The sequence below is a fragment of the Phytophthora parasitica genome (assembly GCF_000247585.1).
Source record: "Phytophthora parasitica INRA-310 unplaced genomic scaffold supercont2.44, whole genome shotgun sequence".
NCBI classification, from domain to species: domain Eukaryota; phylum Oomycota; class Peronosporomycetes; order Peronosporales; family Peronosporaceae; genus Phytophthora; species Phytophthora nicotianae.
In genome coordinates this window covers 395,665-413,910 of record NW_008649030.1, presented here as the reverse complement: position 1 = coordinate 413,910, position 18,246 = coordinate 395,665, and the positions used below count along the sequence as shown (strand labels likewise).

The 18,246-nt window shown below is 52.3% G+C and overlaps 11 protein-coding genes across 12 annotated transcripts in view; 7 read left to right on the top strand and 4 right to left on the bottom strand.

Annotated features, from left to right (window-relative positions):
* Positions 1-648, top strand: part of PPTG_23612 (hypothetical protein) — a 5,747-nt gene extending 5,099 nt beyond the window's left edge. The window contains exon 2 of the mRNA XM_008912123.1: positions 7-648. Within this exon, the coding sequence (XP_008910371.1) occupies positions 7-629 (623 nt within the window). The 3' untranslated portion in view covers positions 630-648. The remainder of the gene's footprint in view (positions 1-6) is intronic.
* On the bottom strand, positions 1-3,977 carry PPTG_15104 (hypothetical protein). Its single transcript, XM_008912121.1, has one exon. The coding sequence runs from the start codon at positions 3,933-3,935 to the stop codon at positions 1,284-1,286; it is 2,652 nt and encodes an 883-aa protein (XP_008910369.1). The 5' UTR covers positions 3,936-3,977; the 3' UTR covers positions 1-1,283.
* On the top strand, positions 773-1,171 carry PPTG_15105 (hypothetical protein; the record flags this gene model as incomplete). Its single annotated transcript, XM_008912122.1, has 1 exon — positions 773-1,171. The coding sequence occupies one exon, from the start codon at positions 773-775 to the stop codon at positions 1,169-1,171; it is 399 nt and encodes a 132-aa protein (XP_008910370.1).
* A 53-nt stretch (positions 3,978-4,030) lies between the features above and the next one.
* PPTG_15103 (hypothetical protein) lies at positions 4,031-8,172 on the top strand. Its single transcript, XM_008912119.1, has one exon. It carries the CDS (start codon positions 7,165-7,167, stop codon positions 8,050-8,052), a length of 888 nt encoding a protein of 295 aa, XP_008910367.1. The 5' UTR covers positions 4,031-7,164; the 3' UTR covers positions 8,053-8,172.
* On the bottom strand, positions 4,417-5,981 carry PPTG_23611 (hypothetical protein). The gene has a single exon (XM_008912120.1). It carries the CDS (start codon positions 5,850-5,852, stop codon positions 5,643-5,645), a length of 210 nt encoding a protein of 69 aa, XP_008910368.1. The 5' UTR covers positions 5,853-5,981; the 3' UTR covers positions 4,417-5,642.
* A 1,175-nt stretch (positions 8,173-9,347) lies between the features above and the next one.
* Positions 9,348-11,006, top strand: PPTG_15102 (glucose-6-phosphate dehydrogenase; the record flags this gene model as incomplete). The annotated part of the gene is made up of 1 exon (XM_008912118.1): positions 9,348-11,006. One exon carries the CDS (start codon positions 9,348-9,350, stop codon positions 11,004-11,006), a length of 1,659 nt encoding a protein of 552 aa, XP_008910366.1.
* A 349-nt stretch (positions 11,007-11,355) lies between these two features.
* PPTG_15101 (hypothetical protein) lies at positions 11,356-13,103 on the top strand. The gene has a single exon (XM_008912117.1). The coding sequence runs from the start codon at positions 11,372-11,374 to the stop codon at positions 12,917-12,919; it is 1,548 nt and encodes a 515-aa protein (XP_008910365.1). The 5' UTR covers positions 11,356-11,371; the 3' UTR covers positions 12,920-13,103.
* Positions 13,010-14,445, bottom strand: PPTG_15100 (hypothetical protein). The gene has a single exon (XM_008912116.1). It carries the CDS (start codon positions 14,388-14,390, stop codon positions 13,182-13,184), a length of 1,209 nt encoding a protein of 402 aa, XP_008910364.1. The 5' UTR covers positions 14,391-14,445; the 3' UTR covers positions 13,010-13,181.
* A 66-nt stretch (positions 14,446-14,511) lies between these two features.
* Positions 14,512-16,093, top strand: PPTG_15099 (hypothetical protein). Its single transcript, XM_008912115.1, has 3 exons — positions 14,512-14,893; positions 14,958-15,022; positions 15,092-16,093. Exons 1-3 carry the CDS (start codon positions 14,539-14,541, stop codon positions 15,527-15,529), a joined length of 858 nt encoding a protein of 285 aa, XP_008910363.1. The 5' UTR covers positions 14,512-14,538; the 3' UTR covers positions 15,530-16,093.
* Positions 15,540-16,599, bottom strand: PPTG_15098. Of its 2 annotated transcripts, XM_008912114.1 has the most exons (4): positions 16,293-16,599; positions 16,135-16,225; positions 15,823-16,061; positions 15,540-15,745 (listed from the first exon to the last, which is right to left on the bottom strand). In XM_008912114.1, exons 1-4 carry the CDS (start codon positions 16,521-16,523, stop codon positions 15,647-15,649), a joined length of 660 nt encoding a protein of 219 aa, XP_008910362.1. In that variant the 5' UTR covers positions 16,524-16,599; the 3' UTR covers positions 15,540-15,646. The 2 variants fall into 2 exon arrangements, with proteins under 2 accessions (XP_008910362.1, XP_008910361.1); XM_008912113.1 differs by having other exon boundaries at positions 15,540-16,061.
* A 1,056-nt stretch (positions 16,600-17,655) lies between these two features.
* PPTG_15097 (hypothetical protein) lies at positions 17,656-18,228 on the top strand (the record flags this gene model as incomplete). The annotated part of the gene is made up of 1 exon (XM_008912112.1): positions 17,656-18,228. The coding sequence occupies one exon, from the start codon at positions 17,656-17,658 to the stop codon at positions 18,226-18,228; it is 573 nt and encodes a 190-aa protein (XP_008910360.1).
* Between the last annotated feature and the right edge of the window lie 18 nt (positions 18,229-18,246).

Sequence of the window (18,246 nt, the reverse complement as noted above, 5' to 3'; positions counted from 1 at the left end):
ACGGAGACTGGAACCTGTTGGCGCCGTCCAACAACACGATCGATCTCGTCAACTCTGACAACTCGTCTGCCATCTCCGCGGCTGAAATCTTCAATTACTTGCAGACGCTCAAAGATCGCGCCGACATGCAGCACCAAGTCATGATGTATCGCTACAAACGCACGTACCAGTGTGCGAGTGCAGGTCTGCAGACGTTGGCGAAGGACGCAGTGACGGAAGACGAGTACCATGTATTGGTGCAGTGGATGTACGACCACTGCGCGGCTGGAGCGACCGACGTGATCCCTAATGCAAACCCGTCGCCTCCACTCACCGACGACGTCCTCAAATCGGAGGATGTGGCTCCTCTGGTCGATGACACGGACGTGAAGCGTCAATTCATGACGAAGCTGGACTTTTACTATGAGATCAAGAACCACTACGCTCAGAAGAACGCCGATATTATGGGTCAAGCAGCAGTGGCGAATCTGAGAGCAGAGGAGACGGAGACTTTGGAGAAGAAGCTGGTGGACTGCATCGAAGAGGCTGCTGAGCGCTACGGATACAACAAGGACGGCAAAGCGGACGATTCAGCGGATCACTTGAAGGAAGCCATCACTTGGGTTGACGCCACATGCATGGCCTCGTAGTTCATGAGGTATCGGGACGACTAATGTGTGCAGGTTAGGAACTTGCCTTTAGTTGCGTGTTTTCATTTGATTTCGTTGTCATTAAACAACGTCAGTCCCTTTCAATCATTCTCAAAAGTGATGGCGTCTCCATATAATCGAAAATGCTGCGTCTGCAGTGTTTGGTGAGCTTGGAAGAAGACGTTCGTGTTGTGTCTATCGAGGTATCATCGGACGAACGTCTTGATGAGCTGCAAGCTCGACTTGAAGAGGAGTTAAATGCGATAGAGTTCCAAGCGAAGCCAGGTTCTGTCATGAAACTCTACTGTGTGCAACATCAGCGTCTCACGTACCGTCAAGATCCAATGACCAAGCTCGAAGTATTATTCCTCGATGGTGGCAAGATATGTGGAGCTGATGCATGTAGCGGTGCAGTACTGCAGAGTGCACAGCAGCTCGTACCCTGGGCGCTAGTCTCGTGGTATTTCCAAGACCTGCAGTTCACGTTCCCTGACGCTATCGACGTCGTTGTCGTCTGGGTAAACGAAGATGAGATTGTATGAGGATATTCCAGCGTCGTAGGCGGTCAAAAGTTCGCGTGAACACCCTCTAGCTTCATAAATTTCTCACACAATATCAAACGATATTGAACATCCCTTCACTTCATTCTCCTTACTACACCGAGTCTCCTGAGGGGAAAAGCGGGTTATACTGCTGACCAGGATATTGGTAGTAGTTGTACGCTTGTTGTTGTGGTTGACTGGGGTTACTGCCATAAGGAGGGGGTGGAGCAGACGTCGAGACGTTCCCGTACGAAGGGGGCGGAGGTCCTTGTGTTTGCTGGTATTGTGCGTACGGATGCTGTTGCTGTTGCTGTTGAGTCTGCAACCGCGCATAGTCGTATGAAGGCGGCGCGGACTGCTGTGAACTAGACGAGTGATAGTACTGTGGGGTGCTGCCAGCTAGCCGGCGAGCCAAAGCTTCATCGCTAGCATTTGGGCCAGCTGCAGCATCCCGGAGTTGCATGTCGTTCATCATCTTCTGTGCCAGAGCAGCGTCCTCCACCTCGCGTTGCCTCATTTCGTCGTCAGCGGTCAAGTTCATCTCCAACTCTCGCTTTTCGAGCTCGCGTGCAGAGCAGTGGTCTGCTACAGTTTGGTGAAGCTGTGCGATCCGAACACTGAGCTCACCGTAGAACTTCGCTCCTTCTTTTACGTGCGATTCCAGTTGCTCGAAGACGTCAACGGCATCGCTGAGATGCTGGAGGAACGCTTGACGCTCGCGTAGCACATGGTCCGTCTCCTTCTTCGCCTCAAAGCGAGAGTTCGCCTGCACCAGATCATCCAGCAGAGTCTGTTCTTCTTCGCAGATTGCGGCGATCTTCCCTTCAAAATGATCACGGAAAAACTGCTTTTCAGTCTCAAGTGCAGCGTCGGTGGACACTCCATTCGCCTTATTCCCACTCAGCAGTACAGGGAGCGCGTTGAACTTGTCGTACGACCCCCTAAAGTCACGCAGCACCTGGTCCTTTTCCTCCACAAGCTGTCCGAGTCGTAGCAATAGAGAAGACACTTGGGCAATCTCTTCCTTGCAGCTGGAGTTGTCCTGCAGCAGTGCTGGCAGCTCTTGGTCCAGACTCGACTTGGACCGTGATAGAGCCTCCAAGCTCTCCTGGTTAGCAGTCATCTTCTCCCGAACAATCCCGTCAGACGTCTTAGCCTCCTTCACTAGACGGTAATAGCGGTCGATATCTGCTCGGAAGTTCTGATTAAGTGAAGACGACACTGGCCGAGCCCACCGCTTTTCACCGTAATTCTGTCTGCACACGTTGTCCTCGACTTCCTCTTGACTTAAGCGCGACTCAATCGCGTGAAGGTTCTTCTCAGCATCATCCGACATCCTCTGGTTCTCTTGTAATTGCTGCTGGATAAACGCTGCCACAGGGTTTTCTTTCGAACCTCCAGGTCCCATAGCAGCCGAAGCAGTCGTCACTTTAACATACTGAATACGCTGCCAGATCGTACGTGGGATTCCGTTATCGCTGGTCTTCTCAAACGCTTCAATAGAGGCAGGAAGACCCAAACTGTGAAGCTTTCCCTTAGCAGCTTCGTTTGTCTTGGACACTTTCTCCTCTGTTTGTTCCAGAACGGTCTTGATCTCCTGTTTAACCCCGTCAGCACGCAGTAACAGGTCCTTAGGCACAAACTGCTCGAACAAATCCCCTCCTCCAAGCTCTTGCTGCAACTCCTCATTGGTAAACCCCAACGGCTTGACCATCGCAGCCTTCCCCACGGCTGGCAGCTCTGAAAACTTCGGTACTTTCTCCAGATACACACTAGCATTATCTTTCCTCGCAGCGTCGAGATGCTCACGCACTACGCGTTGCAACGCTTGTGCAGACTGCAGTAGCGACGTCGGTAGTTTATTCTGCGTTGCTACCTTGCATGCTTCTGTGCACTCTGCATCTGCTGCAACCAGCCGCGTGATCTCTTCTCCATATCCTGCTCCTCGGTCCAGTGCAGCAGCCTTGGACGCTGTTCCTTGCCAATACTGTGTGGCCGCACGCATGCAGTGCACTTGGAACTGCAGATGCACACTCCATGACCTGTCAATGGCCCCCGCTAGTGCTGACGAGCGACAGAATTCCAGCGCTGAGACGTAATAGTCCAGCGCCTGATGCACCAGTTTGGCCTTAATTGCGTCCTTCATCTGGTCTTTAATAGCTTTCTCGTAGAAACAGGCTTGAGCTTGAGCCAGCATCAAGTAGGTCAGCAGTCCCAGTCCTTCGGCGCTCATATCAGGCGTCCTAGCACCTAATGTTCGCTCCACAAGCTTGTCTTTAACCTCTTGGAAGGCCCCAGCGGCCCTCATGAAGTGATGGCAGGCGGTTTTAAGCCCCTCAGCCGTACTACGGTCCGTCTGGACGCCCAGTTGGCTCTCCAGCGCGCCCACATTGAACATGACGGCTGCCTTCTCGAAAGACACACCTGTTTGCGTGCTCTTCTTGCGCGGACAGAACGAGTCGTTCCACGTGAACTGGAGCTGCAGTGACGCTCGTCCAGCAGCGTCACCGTCGCATGGGAAACGCTGCGCCATTTTGTCCAGTTGCGCGTAATAGCGCAGCAGAACGTGACGGGAGATGGCTGAGGGCGTGCGCACTAGATCCACATCCTTCTTGAGCTGTCCAAATTGATCAAGTGCCGCCTGGTGCGATTCTGTCTGCTGTGTATCTCCATCGGACGCATACTCGCGGCGGAGGAAGTCGCCCAGCGAGCTGCGTAGCGAGGCCGCGGACGTGTCACTCAGCTTGAAGCCGATGCCTAGCATTTTCACCTATTTGGTGGATTTCCGAATGAAGCTGGATAATTGTAGAAAGCGATACCTTGAAGAATGTATGTCTGATGTGGGTACACTTGATTTAACGCACATTCTTCAATCCGATTTCTGACACGGCGATGATAAATTACCCCTCGTGCTAATGCCGCGACGAGTGTTGCGAAGGTCGTAACGTTGCTCCGCAGAGATAGCGACAGTGACACGAGGCTCCTAAGAACTACGGAAGGCGACAACGAGCTGGAAACACTAGATTATCACATAAGAAGAAGGATCTTCGTGGTCTTTCACCTCATTTCAGACAGCGAGATGATCTATTCGCCACGGGAGCTGGTCAAAGTCTGCGGGCGGTGAAGGTGGATTTTGTTTTTAGGCATTGGGAGGAGGGCTTGGGCCAGAATGAACGATCAGAAACCATTACCTGTATCTGTATCCTGTCATTGCCAAGACGGAAACAATGGAGCAACTGAGTAACTCTGGACAGCCCACAAACGCCTACGTTAACAGTTTTTGCTAGTGTAAAGAAAGCGATATCCAAGCGGTTGCAAGCTTTGAGGTGGGTGGTGTTGTCGCTACTGGAAAACGAAGCGCATGATTCGAGCTGGAATCGAACAAGCCTGACAAAGCGAACATGACTGGGCGCCAAGAGCTGGCCTTCGAGTATCGTTACTCTTGGTATCTTTATGAAAGAATGTGTGAACGCATTGATTATTTGGTGGCCGCTGGTTGAACACAACCTATTCTTACAGTCACTGTGGCGACTTAAGTTTTGGTGGGGGTCTACGCAACATCAATTACAGAGTTGTTGTGTTTCCTGGAGGTGTCGAAGAGATTGGAAGTATGCTCGGAGAATTGTATGAAGTGCATGAGGCGAGCAACCGGCAGAAGGAAAATGGTGAGGGAGCTCTCCAATATGTTTCGTGCCATAGCGGTATTCTTCATTGGATGACAGCCTGTCATTGACAGGATTTAGTGGGGATCATGTGATGATGCAGCAATGGGTGATGTCTTGTCACAAGACTTGCACAAGTTGAAAACCATTTTGGATGAAAAGTGTGCCTTATGCTGTGGGCACATACCAATGTCAGCACGAACACTGTAATGCTCTTGCAGGAGATGGCGTTGCGTTCATAGTATAGCCTGGAAACTGAAATGGGACTAAAGACCGTAAACTTTAGTTATGGCAACTGCATCGAACCTCGTCGACCCCAACTGGTGACGATTGCAGTACGCGTGAATTATCCTTGAGTTTATGCAGTGGAGAACTTGGTATGTACGTGTGCTCTGGAGCATAGTACTCATGCGATCCTATCAGTGCAGGTTGGGCTTGGTTTGGTGGCGATAGTTGGTGGTGGTGGGTATGGTCTTAACTGAAGTTTGAGGTTAAGGTCGAAGTGTCCAAGTTGCTCACTTTGCGCGATCATCAAAGCGCAACATTCGCGCAACTCAAGTGATGTTCCGACGAAACGTAATCATCCTGTGGGGCACCGGATTTTTTTCCTCGTTGGAAGTCCGACCTATGGAAGGTTCTGCCCGCAGCCGCAACGTCTGCCGCCATCTCGATCGCTGGTCGGAGTCTGTACCTAATGTCGAAGTGATACTTCAGAATTATGCGGTGAGATTAGCCTACGGAAGCAAAAGCAGCTCTAAGCTAAGCTGCGTCCAGCATACCCAGCCGATGCCGGGTGGCGTTTTTCGCTTCTAGAAGGAGCGACGTGGTCTCACGTGGTCGAGGAGAAGAGTCGACCACGACAGACACACAATCTCGCGGGCTTGCCTCAGATTACTCCACTTCCCCGTCGAAGCGGTCGCCACAATCGTTCTGCTCGGCAGCACGGCCAGCTGGATACAGGCTGCCTCGCGAGTCTCGTGAACACGTTGGCCAAAGTTCTTGCGCAGTGGAGTCCCCATGCGTTCTCAGTTGTCTCCGCTCGGGAGGCACATTTTGGTGGGTGAAGCGACCCTCACGAAATCGGCTCAGCAATTCGTGCGGTGCTTCGCCGCGGTACCGCGTCAGATGCTGACCGCATTTCGTCGGGGAGCGCAATCATGCAGATGAATGACTGTCGTTCAGTTTTCAAGAGAAAGACCAAGCTTGCGCTCAGCTCGACATGTCACACTCGTGGTCATCAACTGAATCCGGTCGCTGGCCTGGAAGCGGAAAATGCTCATGCTCTTTCAAGTCCTGCTCAACTGTCCGGGAGTGATACTGGTAAATGCCTACGGCGTTGCTTTCGGCATTATGCACATGTTGCGACAGCAAGAAGACGTGAATACCGCAGGTGAGGGTTGTAGCTTCAGGAAAGTAGTCCCGATTCGGGACTCCTGAATTCGCAGCGAGCAGCGACGTAATCAGGCTTTTGCAAGAAATGAAGCGCTCGCCAAAAAACGGCACAACCGCAAACCGTCTTTCCTCAAGTTCGCCACATTTTGCTAAATATGGCAACTGGAAACGGCCTAACAGAGTCATCATTCGTCCATGACATCCACTCGTCCTAAGCTCACGAAGTGCTTGTAACATGGATGTGCCACAGCTGAAAAGTGCTCAGAACAGGTCGCTAGTGCCAATGGACACGATGACATGGTTTGACCGTCAAAGTTTGACGGCGTCAAATTGCCGCAAAGGGCTTAGAAATGAGCGTTCGGCACGGCTGAAAACGTGGCGTTTGAAGAGCTCTACCAGCGATGTTGCTGCCTGTTTTCGCAACACTGCCACAAAACCTACCGACCATCGGTGGGACAACGCGGGCAACTCCGATAGTCGCCAGTGTGGTGCCTGCCGTAAAATGACCAGCAAAAGATGAGTGAGGCGTCGAGCTAGCTTCGGTTCAAGGCAGCAATATGCGGAATGCGGCGCAGCACCCGATTCTCTGCGTGCCTCTCATTAACGCCAGCGCTATTAATAACAAGGTGGTGGTAGCTCCATTTGCAGACCGGTTCTCACATGTCAAGCCTGCGAGCGCTATCATGCCGCACGACAGGTGGTTGGCGCGCCGTCATACGGCCCTTCTTTTCGAGAGGAGCACGTAATCGAGGCTGTCACAATTGCCAGACAATGTGGTCCCATACAAACTCCAAGATACCTGTTTAAGAGACCGCAACGCTGGCGCAATCATTTTAGGATTGATTTCGCACAATCAGCGCTGCCAAACGTGCAAAGCGCCATTTCAGAATTTGCCTTCAGGGTGGCAAGTCGATCTCCAAGCATTAGTCGAAAGCAGCAATGACCACTTCCCAGGCATCCTTCGCCGGGCCAGTGACCGGCTCGCAGCCCTTCCTGGCGCCCGCGTTCGCAGCTCCGCGCAGCCAGCAGTCGCTGTCGGATTACCCGCCGCTTGCGCTGTTCGCCGCGGCCGAACAGGCCCAGCAACAGGAGCTCCAGCGCCAGGCGGCTGTGGCTCAAACCCAGTCACCAGTGCGGTCACCCTTCCAGCAGCAACCCGCTACGTCCCCGCTCAGCCTTAGCATCAACCCCAAGCTGCCGTCTCTCGAGGGTCTGCTCAAGCAGATGCAGACCACCTCACCCACAGCTTCCTCGGCACCGTCGCCGCAACACCCGCGGCTCAGCCCCATGTCGACATCGATGCCGTCGTTTCGACCCATGATCAGCCCCAACATGGCCAAGCGTGCGCTACCACAGGCCCCATTGCCCGGTGTGGCCTCGTTCGCACCTCAGCAGATGAGTTCATCTATGGGTCCGAGTTTCCCCGGCAAGAAGCGCTCGTGGGCCGACGCCACTCCGGTGCAGCAGGTGATGTACCCTGTCAAGTCCCGCTCGTCGCCCAGCAGCGGTCACACCACACACCGCAGCCGAGCTTCCAAGTACTGCAAAATCGAGGGTTGTGAGCGCGTCTCACAGCGTAACAACTTATGCCACAGCCACGGCGGCAAGCGTCTTTGCAAAGAGGAGGGTTGCTCGTCCAAGGACCGCGGCAACGGCTTTTGCATTAAGCACGGCGGTGGCAAGATCTGCTCCATGGGTGGCTGTGAAAAGAAGGCTCGTCGAAAAGGACTGTGCACGCAACACTTCCGCATCGCGGATGAGCACAACGCGGAGAACGTCGCAGCGTCTCCGTACATGGCCGAGCACAGTGCGTTCCGGTCTGTTTAAACGGAGGCGCGTGTGTCTTCCGTATCATTAGCCAAATAGGTCTAAGTATTAAGTTTCTCGTGTGAGATAGGTGCAGTGCTGGTAATCCCCGATCAAATAGAAAGAGGTTTACTCTATGAATTTTGTTTTCCGTTGCTTGTGTAGTAATGGTTTGTCTTGCTGTGATTTACATTTCTTCTACTGTGTACTCCATTACTCCATAGTGCAGCACGTTAGGGTAACTTAGACCTGCAAACAGCTCTGCGCTGCAACGTCTGCAGGCAAGAGAACTTGGGCGATAGTGTAGCCAATGACGGACGGATTTGTTGTCCGCACCGCGGCACGTCAGTCACTTTATTTTTTGCGTGGTTGGCTGAGCTCTGCTGAGTGAGTAGCTACAGCTCCGGAACGCAGGCGGGGAGGTGGTTCAGTGAAGCCGCTATAATACTCGGCCTCTGCTCACCAGATGCAAGCCGGCTGAACGCCCCACTGCTAGCCGATTGTTCAGCCAAACGAGGTGTGACAAGTGACTGCTATTACATGTAGCACCAAGCAGGATGCCAGTCCGTCCGCGATCATTCCCGTCCTGACCTCGGTTGAAGTGAATACGTCCTGTGTACGAACATGTGTGGCACATAATCGTGCTAAGTTGCGCGAGGCTACGTAATCACGTTTTCAAAAGTGCAACATAAGTATTCCTAGCAAGCTACTCGCCAAAAAGAAGATATTTTCAACAATTACAACCAATAGAATTATGATACTTGAATACATAACAGGTCCAGATCCTGAGAAAACACTGTCCGCGTGATCTTCGTCAACTTCAGCTCGATTATGGAGTCCTTTTAGCGGACAATCAAACTTGTAAGCAAGCATATTAGGTATCTTGGCGCGTCTTTAGCATATGTTGCTGTATAGCGTTTAGCTCGCTCAAGGGCAAGGAGTGTTTTAGCCTGCTACACTGGGTGCGGCTCGCCGGTAAATTGCGTTTCGGAAGGTCGGAGAAAAGATTCCCGTATCAAATCTAAGCACGTTGAACCTGGATTTGCATCAGCTCGGGGGCCAATCAGCGATTTTACCCAATTTACAACCAATCGATGGTCGTCCAAACAAATGTAGGGTGCGCGCGGCGCATAATCTGGACCGACCAAAAGGTAGCGTTTTACGATAAATCACTTCATTTTGCCTTATATATCCACAAATATGACAATTTTTAGTGATTTGTGCTGCTTGGAGTGGTCATCTGTTGATGCAAACAAAGGAAATGACGTCGGCCACCACTGCTCTGCTTCGAAGCGCCCAGTTTTTGAGTTTCGCCAATGCTCTCGCAGCTCAAACGCAGATTTACCCTCGGACGACGCAGTAAGATCCTCGGCGAAGAAGACGACCACTCGGCGACCACCATGAGCCTTTCGAACAGCAACAGTACCAGCTCCCTTCCCCCTGTGGACGAGCACCACGGCTGCGAGTACCTCGACACGGCGCTGACCATCTTCGTGATCGGTGCGTCGGGCGATCTTGCCAAGAAGAAAACGTACCCGTCGCTCTTCGCGCTCTACACCATGGGTTACCTGCCTGAACACGCGGTTATCGTGGGATACGCCCGCAGCGCCAAGAGCGAGGCCGACTTCCGCGAGCAGATCGCGCCCTGGATCAAACCCAAGACGCCCGAGGCCGAAGCTCGCAAGGCGGCCTTCCTCAACATGTGCATCTACCGCAGCGGCAACTACGACTCGGCTGAAGACGTGGGCAAGGTGAGCAAGGAGATGGAGGCACTGGAAGAGGCCCAGGGCTTCCCTGTGGCCAACCGTCTCTTCTACTTCGCCATCCCGCCCACGGTCTTTGTGCCCATCGGCACGAGCATCAAGAAGGCGGCACTGACCACGCGTGGCTGGAACCGTCTCATTGTCGAGAAGCCCTTTGGTCACGACCTCGACTCGTTCGACAAGCTGTCGCAGGACATGAGCGCGCTGTACTGCGAGGACGAGATCTACCGTATCGACCACTATCTTGGCAAGGAAATGGTCCAGAATCTGCTCGTGCTGCGCTTCGGCAACGCAATCTTCGAGCCTATCTGGAACCGCAACTACGTGTCAAGTGTGACCATCACTTTCAAGGAGGATATCGGTACTCAGGGCCGCGGTGGCTACTTCGACTCGTTCGGCATCATCCGTGACGTCATGCAGAACCACCTGCTACAAGTGCTCTCGCTTGTGGCCATGGAGCCGCCTGTGCAGGCTGCTGGCCACAACTACTCCAACTACATCCGCGACGAGAAGGTCAAGGTGCTGAACTGCATTGAGCCTATCAAGCTCGAGAACACGGTACTGGGCCAGTATGAGGGCAGCAAGGAACGCAACGAGCCGGGATACCTCGAGGACCCGACCGTACCCAAGGGCTCTGTGACCCCCACCTTCGCTACTGCTATTATGTATGTCAACAACCCGCGTTGGTCTGGTGTTCCGTTCATCATGAAGGCTGGCAAGGCTCTGAACGAGCGCAAGGGAGAGATCCGCGTGCAGTTCCGTCCGCCTCCTGGAGCGCAGCACTTGTTCCCGGGTGTCAAGATCCCTGTGCAGGAACTGGTGCTGCGTCTACAGCCTGAGGAGGCTGTGTACATGAAGATGAACGTCAAGAGCCCTGGTCTCCAGACCCAGGCGATCTCGAGCGAGCTGGACTTGTCGTACGCTGAGCGTTACGAGGGGGCAGAGGTGCCTGACGCCTACACTCGCCTGATCCTGGACGTACTGCGTGGCAAGCAGGCCGCATTCGTGCGTGATGACGAGCTCCGCGCTGCCTGGAAGATCTTCACGCCGCTGCTGAACGAGATTGAGACGCAGAAGGTGAAGCCGCTGCCGTACGCGTTCGGCTCGCGTGGTCCTAAGGAGAGCGACGAGTTGGTGAACAGAGCCGGCTTCCAGTACCACCATGGCGAGTACCAGTGGCAGCCGCGTGTACGCACCGCCAGTGCACTGTAGGCGTCTCTCTTCGTTTGAGCCTACGCGAGGCGAAATGCTTTGGCAGCCTCGCATAAGTATGATGGTGAGCCAGCTAGTCTTCAAAAGCGACGTTCGTTACGATGACAAGGCGGCAGTGGCGGTATCTCTCCTGGCTTTATTACGTGCTACGTAGTTGATTCCTCTCCATAAGCCAAAAACACGTTTCAAAATGTTATTGCTACCTCTTCTAGTGCGCTGGGGCAGGTCAAGTCATGTCAGGATCTTATGTCATGCCAATCAAGTTGTGAGTAGACATGGCTACACATCTGAAAATAGACCTGATTAATTTTAGTCCAAATTGATCACACCTATTTTTAAATGTTTAAACCTTGCAGTCAAACAAAATGACAGTTAGACGTCGCCCTGCCAATCGCAGAGGGCGCCGCTCCGCTGAGCACCTCAAGCTCTCCAGCCCGCACCTGCTCAGTCCGCGCTCTGGGTCCGATACTCCCTCATCGACTTCCAGTGTCGATATGCCGGGTTTCCCGTCCACCCCACGCGAGGAGACGTCGCAACAGTTACAGGACGTGATGAAAACAGAGGAAATTTCAAGCGACGAGGCCATGTCTGCCGCCGCTGCTGTCATCGAGTCTGTCATGCTGACACTAGAGACGGGGAACACCAGTGACACGTCCACCACGACATCGTGCTCCTCGGACGGAGAGACCACAGCCATGCTACAACACGCGCAACAGCTCCAACGCAAAAAGATGCAGTGTACCCAGGACGATAAGGAGGAGAATTCAAGCACACCACAGGAGCTACGTCGCAGTAGACGCAAACGACGCACAGTGGATGTGCTGAGTCCATCGCAGGACGTGTCATCGGGCCGCAAGTCTCCGCATAAGCGGCGAAATGTTGAGAAGAGCAAAGTGGCAGCGCTGGTGAGCGCTCGTCCCGCTGTAGCAGCGACAGCCGCTGCACGTGCCGAGGCTGCAATGAAGGAAACGAAACGGAGGCAAGCAGCGGCTAAGAAGCGTGCTGCTGCCAAAACTAAGGTCGAGACGCCCGAGGGGGTTTTGTCACCTGTTCAGGACGAGAAGAAGAAGACTCCCAAAACGAAGCGGAGCCGCAAAGCGCGACGGTCATTAGAGTCCGCGTACTCTTTCGACGCTCAGACGGAGTATGTATCGAAGCTCATTGCTGAGCTCTACGAAGAACAGGAGCAGGATGATCGAGAGATGTACAGCATCACCAGGGAGACGGTTCTTACGGAGACGAGCACGTGTACGCAATCCCAGGAGGTTAAAGAACTGAGCTTAGAGGAATTCCGACGGCTGATGACGTATGGTGAAGTATCAGTTGAGTCGGTGGCCTCCATAGTGCTGCCATTGTTCAATTTGGACGCGGACGACGTTTTCTTTGACCTCGGCTGTGGCACGGGGAAGATCCTGGTGCAAGCAGCGCTTCAAACTCCATGCAAGCGAGCAATAGGCATCGAGCTGATGCAAAATCGCGTTCTGGAAGGACACAAGGCGTTGAATCGGCTCAAAGAGCGCGACCTCGCCGTACTGCAAGGCAAGGAAATCGAGATCTTCCGAGGTGACATCTTCGTCCCTCCAGAGGAAGCTCGACTCATGGACGCGACTGTGGTTTTCATCAACAACGTGATGTTCGGTCCTCAACTTATGCTCAAGGTCTTGCAGCTTCTCAAGGAAATGCCCAAGCTGCGATGTGTGATGACGCTGCGCAAGATCTGCGAACGTCATGGTCACGAAAAGTGCTCGCGTGCTGGGAACTACTGCATCGAGTACGTGCAGCCTCCTGTCGAGCAAGAGATCGACGTGTCTTGGGCTGATAAAGCCTCCATCTATTTCTACGAAAGCCTCGACTTCAAGCTTAAACAACTCACTCAGGAGTTGGCCAAAGGTGGCCGCCGACCAATATGGTGAAGATGGAGTGAAGTTGCGTTTGGCAACACACAACTGTAGTCCAAGACTGCGTTAAGATACATGAGAGAACCGCATGAAGAGTCCCTTTTTACGCCAAGAAACGGGCTTGCATGCAATTTACATTAAAAATGAGTGGATTTTTGCTAAGAAAAAAAAAATAGAGTATGCACTTTTGCTATCTCGACTTCAGTTTGTTTATTTACTTCGTCGTGTTGCATAAGTTGCCTGTTGCATTCCAGGCCACTAGTGAACTGACTGAGTTCTAAATGAGCGTTGATCCCATGTACGGGTCTTGCGCGCTCTGTTCGAAAAAGATTGCCTCGTAAAAGTTGCGGAATGCCTCCATCTCACCCACACCCTGTGAGTATTTGGCTGCATAGCTATCTGGCCCCGAAGACAGCAAGAGCTTGTTCATCTCGGCCTGGAGACACGGGATTAGCTTTGCAAGAGGGGGTGCCGGCTTCTTCTTCGGTGGCTCTGCATTGTCTTCTACAACTTGCGGTTCAGGTTTACTCGGTCCGTAGACGACGTCATCAAGATCCTGGAAGGCGTTGCCACACAGGAAGCCCAAGCTGTGCTGCAACGCAGGCATGAAGAGATCGCTCTCCAGCAGGTCCCACAAGTCATTAAGGAGACTGATCACGTGTTCGTCCTGACCCTGTTGCTTGTCCGGATAGATCAAGAATTCCCGCCACTTGTGCAGCTCTGCCGAGTCTTCCTGCTTCTCCGCCGCAGCGACAGCAGCGGGAGATGGTAATACCGCCAAGAACAGCGCCTGTAGCAGCTCATTGAGCTCGTCGGCTGTGACTGCAGCCTTGCGACTGACTTTCCAGGCCTGCAACTGCTTGTTCTCCTTCACCACAGCTTCCACGTGGGCCTTAATTTTGCCCAACGCTTCATCTAAAAAGTATTCGAGCCCTGAGGTCAGGAAGGCGTGGTGTGCTTGCTCCTCGGCCTCTTCTCTCTGTTTCTGTCTGTCGGAAAGCTCCAAGCTCTTGCTCTTTTCAAAGACCCGTTTGCCAATGATGGAAACCTGCGCGAACACTAGCAAATGCCACAATCCGAAGGCTACGAGTGCTGTCAGGTAGCGTGTGAAGGCCAGCAGCTTGGCGTCCTCCCAGAGCGCATTGCGTTTACTCTTTTGCGTTTTGTCCAGTGTCTTAAGCTCCTGCACGACGCTCTCCAGGTCCAACAACTGATACAGTCGCGTCTTGAGCCTTGGAAGGAAACGACGCACCGTCGCGCGGCTCTCGTCCGCCGTGGATCCCAATGCCAGTTGTAGTCGCTGATGCTCAGCCATTTGCAACTGGATCTGTTGCGTGAAGCGCTCCGCCTCACTCATCATGCGTCTGTAGGCGTAATAAGCGCCTCCAGCACATGCTGCGCCTACGCCCGTCACGATCAATAGCTTCTTGTGTCGCCGCGCGAAGCCGCACGCCGCCTGCTTGGCATGTTGGAGTGCCGACCACATTGCGTCCGGTTAGACTAGATCTGAGTATGGTCACAGTTGTTGACGCTACGGCCGACAATCTTGGTTTTGATTGGCGAAAACAAAAGAATATCCACATTTTATCGGGATTTCCAGATTTTATCTTTTTACAAAATCAAAGATACTTTTGATGAAAATGGACGACCGATTCGATGCGATGTTGGCGCAAATGGCGCAGCAGCATGGCGGCGTGGAGCCGTTGCTGGAGTCGTTCTTCGGCTTTCTGCATCGCAAGACGGATTTTTACGTGGTTTCCAGCGACCCAGTGAGGCACAAAATGGGTTTCCTGCCGGACCAGGCGCAGCAAAAGGTGCTCAATGCCTTCCAGAAGTACCCGATGAAGAATCTGAGCGGCAGTGCCGAAGGAGCTGCGAAGACTACTACTACTACACGGACTACGCCTGCTACAAAGACTGAGAACACTCGAATTCGTGGTGCTCCTGCTGCTAAGAGGGAGCCTCAACTGACAGAAGACGGCAAGCAAGGTACACTTGGATTGGCTAAACAACTTGATAGTACGCTGATTAACTGTCATTGATAATGATGCAGTTCCGGTGGGTAATGGAGGAGTAGCTGCTAATTACACGTGGACGCAGACGCTGGAGGACGTTTCGGTAGGCATATTGAGCGTGTACTTAACGAAAAAATGCTTTAACTGACCGGTCACACGTTGGTTCTCGTAGATTCAGATGGAGCTTGCGCAAGCTACACGGGCAAAGGACTTAAACTGCAGAATCGAGGCGACAAAGTTGCGAGTGACACTCAAGAGCGATCCGACAAAGCCTCTGCTGGAAGGAGAATTACCCGAGAAAATCCGCGCTGATGAGAGTATTTGGTCATTGGAGAGTAATCAGACATTGAACATCTCTCTGGAGAAGATTAAACCGACTTGGTGGGCTAGTGCACTGAAAGGCGGACCGGAGATTGATACCAGCCAAGTCGATTCTCGAAGGAACATTCAAGACTACGACGAGGCTACGCAGGGAGCCATCCGAAAAGCTGTGTACGACCAGCGCCAGCAACAGGTAACCGGAGTTCCACTCACACCTGAAGAGCAAATGCTGCAGGAAGCCAAAGATCTGCCTGGCTCACCGTTTCTACCTTCAACACAAGATAAATAGCAGACTGAGAACCCTTTTTGCTCAATGCACACGCTTCATTTTCACTGCCATCGGCTCAGTTCCTAGATCTAGCAGTAGAGAAGCCCCAGAGATGATGATGAGTAAGTGAGAATAAAGTTACAAGATGCCCCAGTGACGCTCGAAGCCATTCAGCAGACGGCAGATGGCCTGGGCTCCGCTCATCGGGTACTCGGAGATCGAGATAGTCTCGTCCAGCTGCAGTATACAAGCACACATACATAAATGTTCATTGCACTCCTATTCAATAACTCGAAAGGCCAGGAAGCACGTACGTAGTTGCAGTTCTCCTTGGAGATGTGGCCGTGAGCCATGGCACCGAAGATGAACACGACCGGCTCGTCCTTAGGCAACGACTCCACCCACTCCCACGGGTTCACAAGCGTACCGGTACGCGAGAGTGCGTACTTCTTGCAGTTGGCCGGTAGGTACTTGGTCACGGGGTTCTTGATCACGTTCAGTAGTGTGTGGTTGCCGTCCGACGAGCGGATCTTTAGCGTGTGTAGCAATTGCACTGCAATAATGAACGATTGTTATTAACACCTCTGTATCAACTAGTATTGTATCAATTATCCACTGCAACGCACCCATGAGACCAGCGAAACGCTTGTACGTGCGGGGTACGCGCATCTGCGAGCTCACTTCGATGAGCACGCCCTTAGTGCTCTTGATGTACATCTGCAGCAATAGTAATATCGTCAGCTTGGATACTACATATTTTCTTTTGCTAAAGGTTACTACACACCTTGAGGTAGCCGGCCTTGTTGAGCGGCGAGTCGAGCAACGCCATGAGCTCCTGGTGCAGAATGTCGGGACGCGATTGGCTAGCATCGCGGTTAAGCTTCTTGTGGATGCCCTTGTGGTCGTCGCAATTGAGCAGCTGGTAGCCCTTGGACGTCTTGACCGTCTCCAGCGCTGCCTGCTCCAGGATCACGATCACCTGTCGCCGCTTCACGTCCTCTTTGCTCGCGCTCATGGTCAATTCAAATTCGCTTGTGCGTCAATGCCAAAAAGCACTGGTCGTCACAAATTCGGATCTATTTTCGGGGCTGTGGTAAATTCGGTGATGTGTGGACCACATATAACGTACATAGTGGAGACGATCTTGAAGCGACGTAATAAAATGGATTTTTGAATAAAAAGTACTTTGTATAGGAAAAAGTGTGCATTGGTTTCGAACCACTTTTGATCTTTTTTTTTTATTATTATGGTGGGCCACAAGCTATGAGCCAAAAACTTTTTTTCCAGGAAAAGTGCTCATAGCTAATGGCCCACCATAATAAAAATAGATCAAAAGTGGTTCGAAACCAATGCGTACTTTTTCCTATACAAAGTACTTTTCTTGCGTTCTTCAAACTGCGCAGCGAACATTGGCCCAAGCCTATTTTATTACGACCCAAAATTTGACCCCCCCCCTTTATTTGGGTTCCGAATAACCCAAATAAACCATCCCGGCCAATCAGATCTCTAGAAATATTTTTCCATCCCCATTTAAGTTGTGTTGGCTGTCAGCCGTTGGATAGCATTAAGTTGTATGGCGGCGCTAAGTTCGTTCGTAATGGCCACCATTCATAAAGAAAAGCCGGGGATGTGAAGGAGGAGATGGCTTTTATGGCTCGGTAGGCAGGTAGATAGCAAGGAGAGAAGAAGAAGTTTTAGTTGGAGACGTCAAAAGACGAAGTGAGCACTATATTAGTCTTAGAAAGCCCCTAGTAGCTGCACACCAGCCATTAGTGTTAGTTTAGTTTAAGCCAGTCATAACGCCTTAAACAGGACCTCCTAAATCTCATTATAATATCTTAGAGAGATTAGTTCAAAGTAATCATACTGTTTAGAGGGTATTTCAACAGCCTCCCTGCCTCTTAACATATTTTATCAAACTGACAATTCTATTTTATAACAGAGGTAAATTTTCTTTACAGGACATTTCCTCAGTCCTTGAAACGCCGCCAACGAAGTCGCTTAGGCAAGGTGATCCAACTTGGCCCTGCAGTTTTCTGCTAGGGAAGAAGGACGATAAGCGACACACCTGGTAGGAATTCAAGGATGGAGACCAACTTGCCGTCTGTACCTGCCACTACCACGAAGCAGCCCCCCCCCCCCTGTGCATGAAAAAGAGAAGGAAGAGAAACACAACTGCAAAGCGACTGCGCGCTCAAAAGAATGCACGAGCCGCTGCCACGCACACAGCGACGGTCGCATCGTGCACGACGACTTCTCAGGCCGTTCCAGAGGCGGAAGCAGTCTCTGAGACTGGGCGACCAGCTTCTGAAGCTGCGCCAGAAGGTTCAATAGCTACGATAGTATTGACAGACGCTGTTTCGGTGGGCACAGAGCCCTATCCAGTTACGAAGGACTCTTCTACGAGGGGGAAGAAGAAGCGGGTGCCACGAACAGCACTGCAGCTTGCGTCAGCTCTCAGCGCCGCGCTGGAGGAAGAGGAGGAGGCTTCTCGAGCCCATGTGTCCACCACACAGTCCAATGTCACTAAAGTGGGGGAATTAAAGGATTCTTCCATTTGTCGCACTGCAAACACAGATTTGACACATTCTGACACCGACTATGTGTCTAGCGACATAAACACTGATAGTGACAGCGACTGTGAGATGTACTGGCGCATTTACGGCAAGAATCACTGTAATGGACCCGCTGTGTGCCCACTACTTCGGCTTACACGTTAGCGCACGTGTACGAGAAAG

Bases quoted from the DNA above. Each gene is read 5' to 3' on its own strand.
- PPTG_15099 (XM_008912115.1), top strand. From the start codon at position 14,539: ATGAAAATGGACGACCGATTCGATGCGATGTTGGCGCAAATGGCGCAG. The intron at 14,894-14,957 runs GTACACTTGGAT...ATAATGATGCAG, and splicing joins GACAGAAGACGGCAAGCAAG to TTCCGGTGGGTAATGGAGGA. The intron at 15,023-15,091 runs GTAGGCATATTG...TGGTTCTCGTAG, and splicing joins AGACGCTGGAGGACGTTTCG to ATTCAGATGGAGCTTGCGCA.
- PPTG_15103 (XM_008912119.1), top strand. From the start codon at position 7,165: ATGACCACTTCCCAGGCATCCTTCGCCGGGCCAGTGACCGGCTCGCAG.
- PPTG_15101 (XM_008912117.1), top strand. From the start codon at position 11,372: ATGACAGTTAGACGTCGCCCTGCCAATCGCAGAGGGCGCCGCTCCGCT.
- PPTG_15104 (XM_008912121.1), bottom strand. From the start codon at position 3,935: ATGCTAGGCATCGGCTTCAAGCTGAGTGACACGTCCGCGGCCTCGCTA.
- PPTG_23611 (XM_008912120.1), bottom strand. From the start codon at position 5,852: ATGGGGACTCCACTGCGCAAGAACTTTGGCCAACGTGTTCACGAGACT.
- PPTG_15100 (XM_008912116.1), bottom strand. From the start codon at position 14,390: ATGTGGTCGGCACTCCAACATGCCAAGCAGGCGGCGTGCGGCTTCGCG.
- PPTG_15098 (XM_008912113.1), bottom strand. From the start codon at position 16,523: ATGAGCGCGAGCAAAGAGGACGTGAAGCGGCGACAGGTGATCGTGATC. The intron at 16,226-16,292 runs GTGTGTAGTAAC...CTATTGCTGCAG, and splicing joins ACAAGGCCGGCTACCTCAAG to ATGTACATCAAGAGCACTAA. The intron at 16,062-16,134 runs GTGCGTTGCAGT...TCATTATTGCAG, and splicing joins GCGTTTCGCTGGTCTCATGG to TGCAATTGCTACACACGCTA.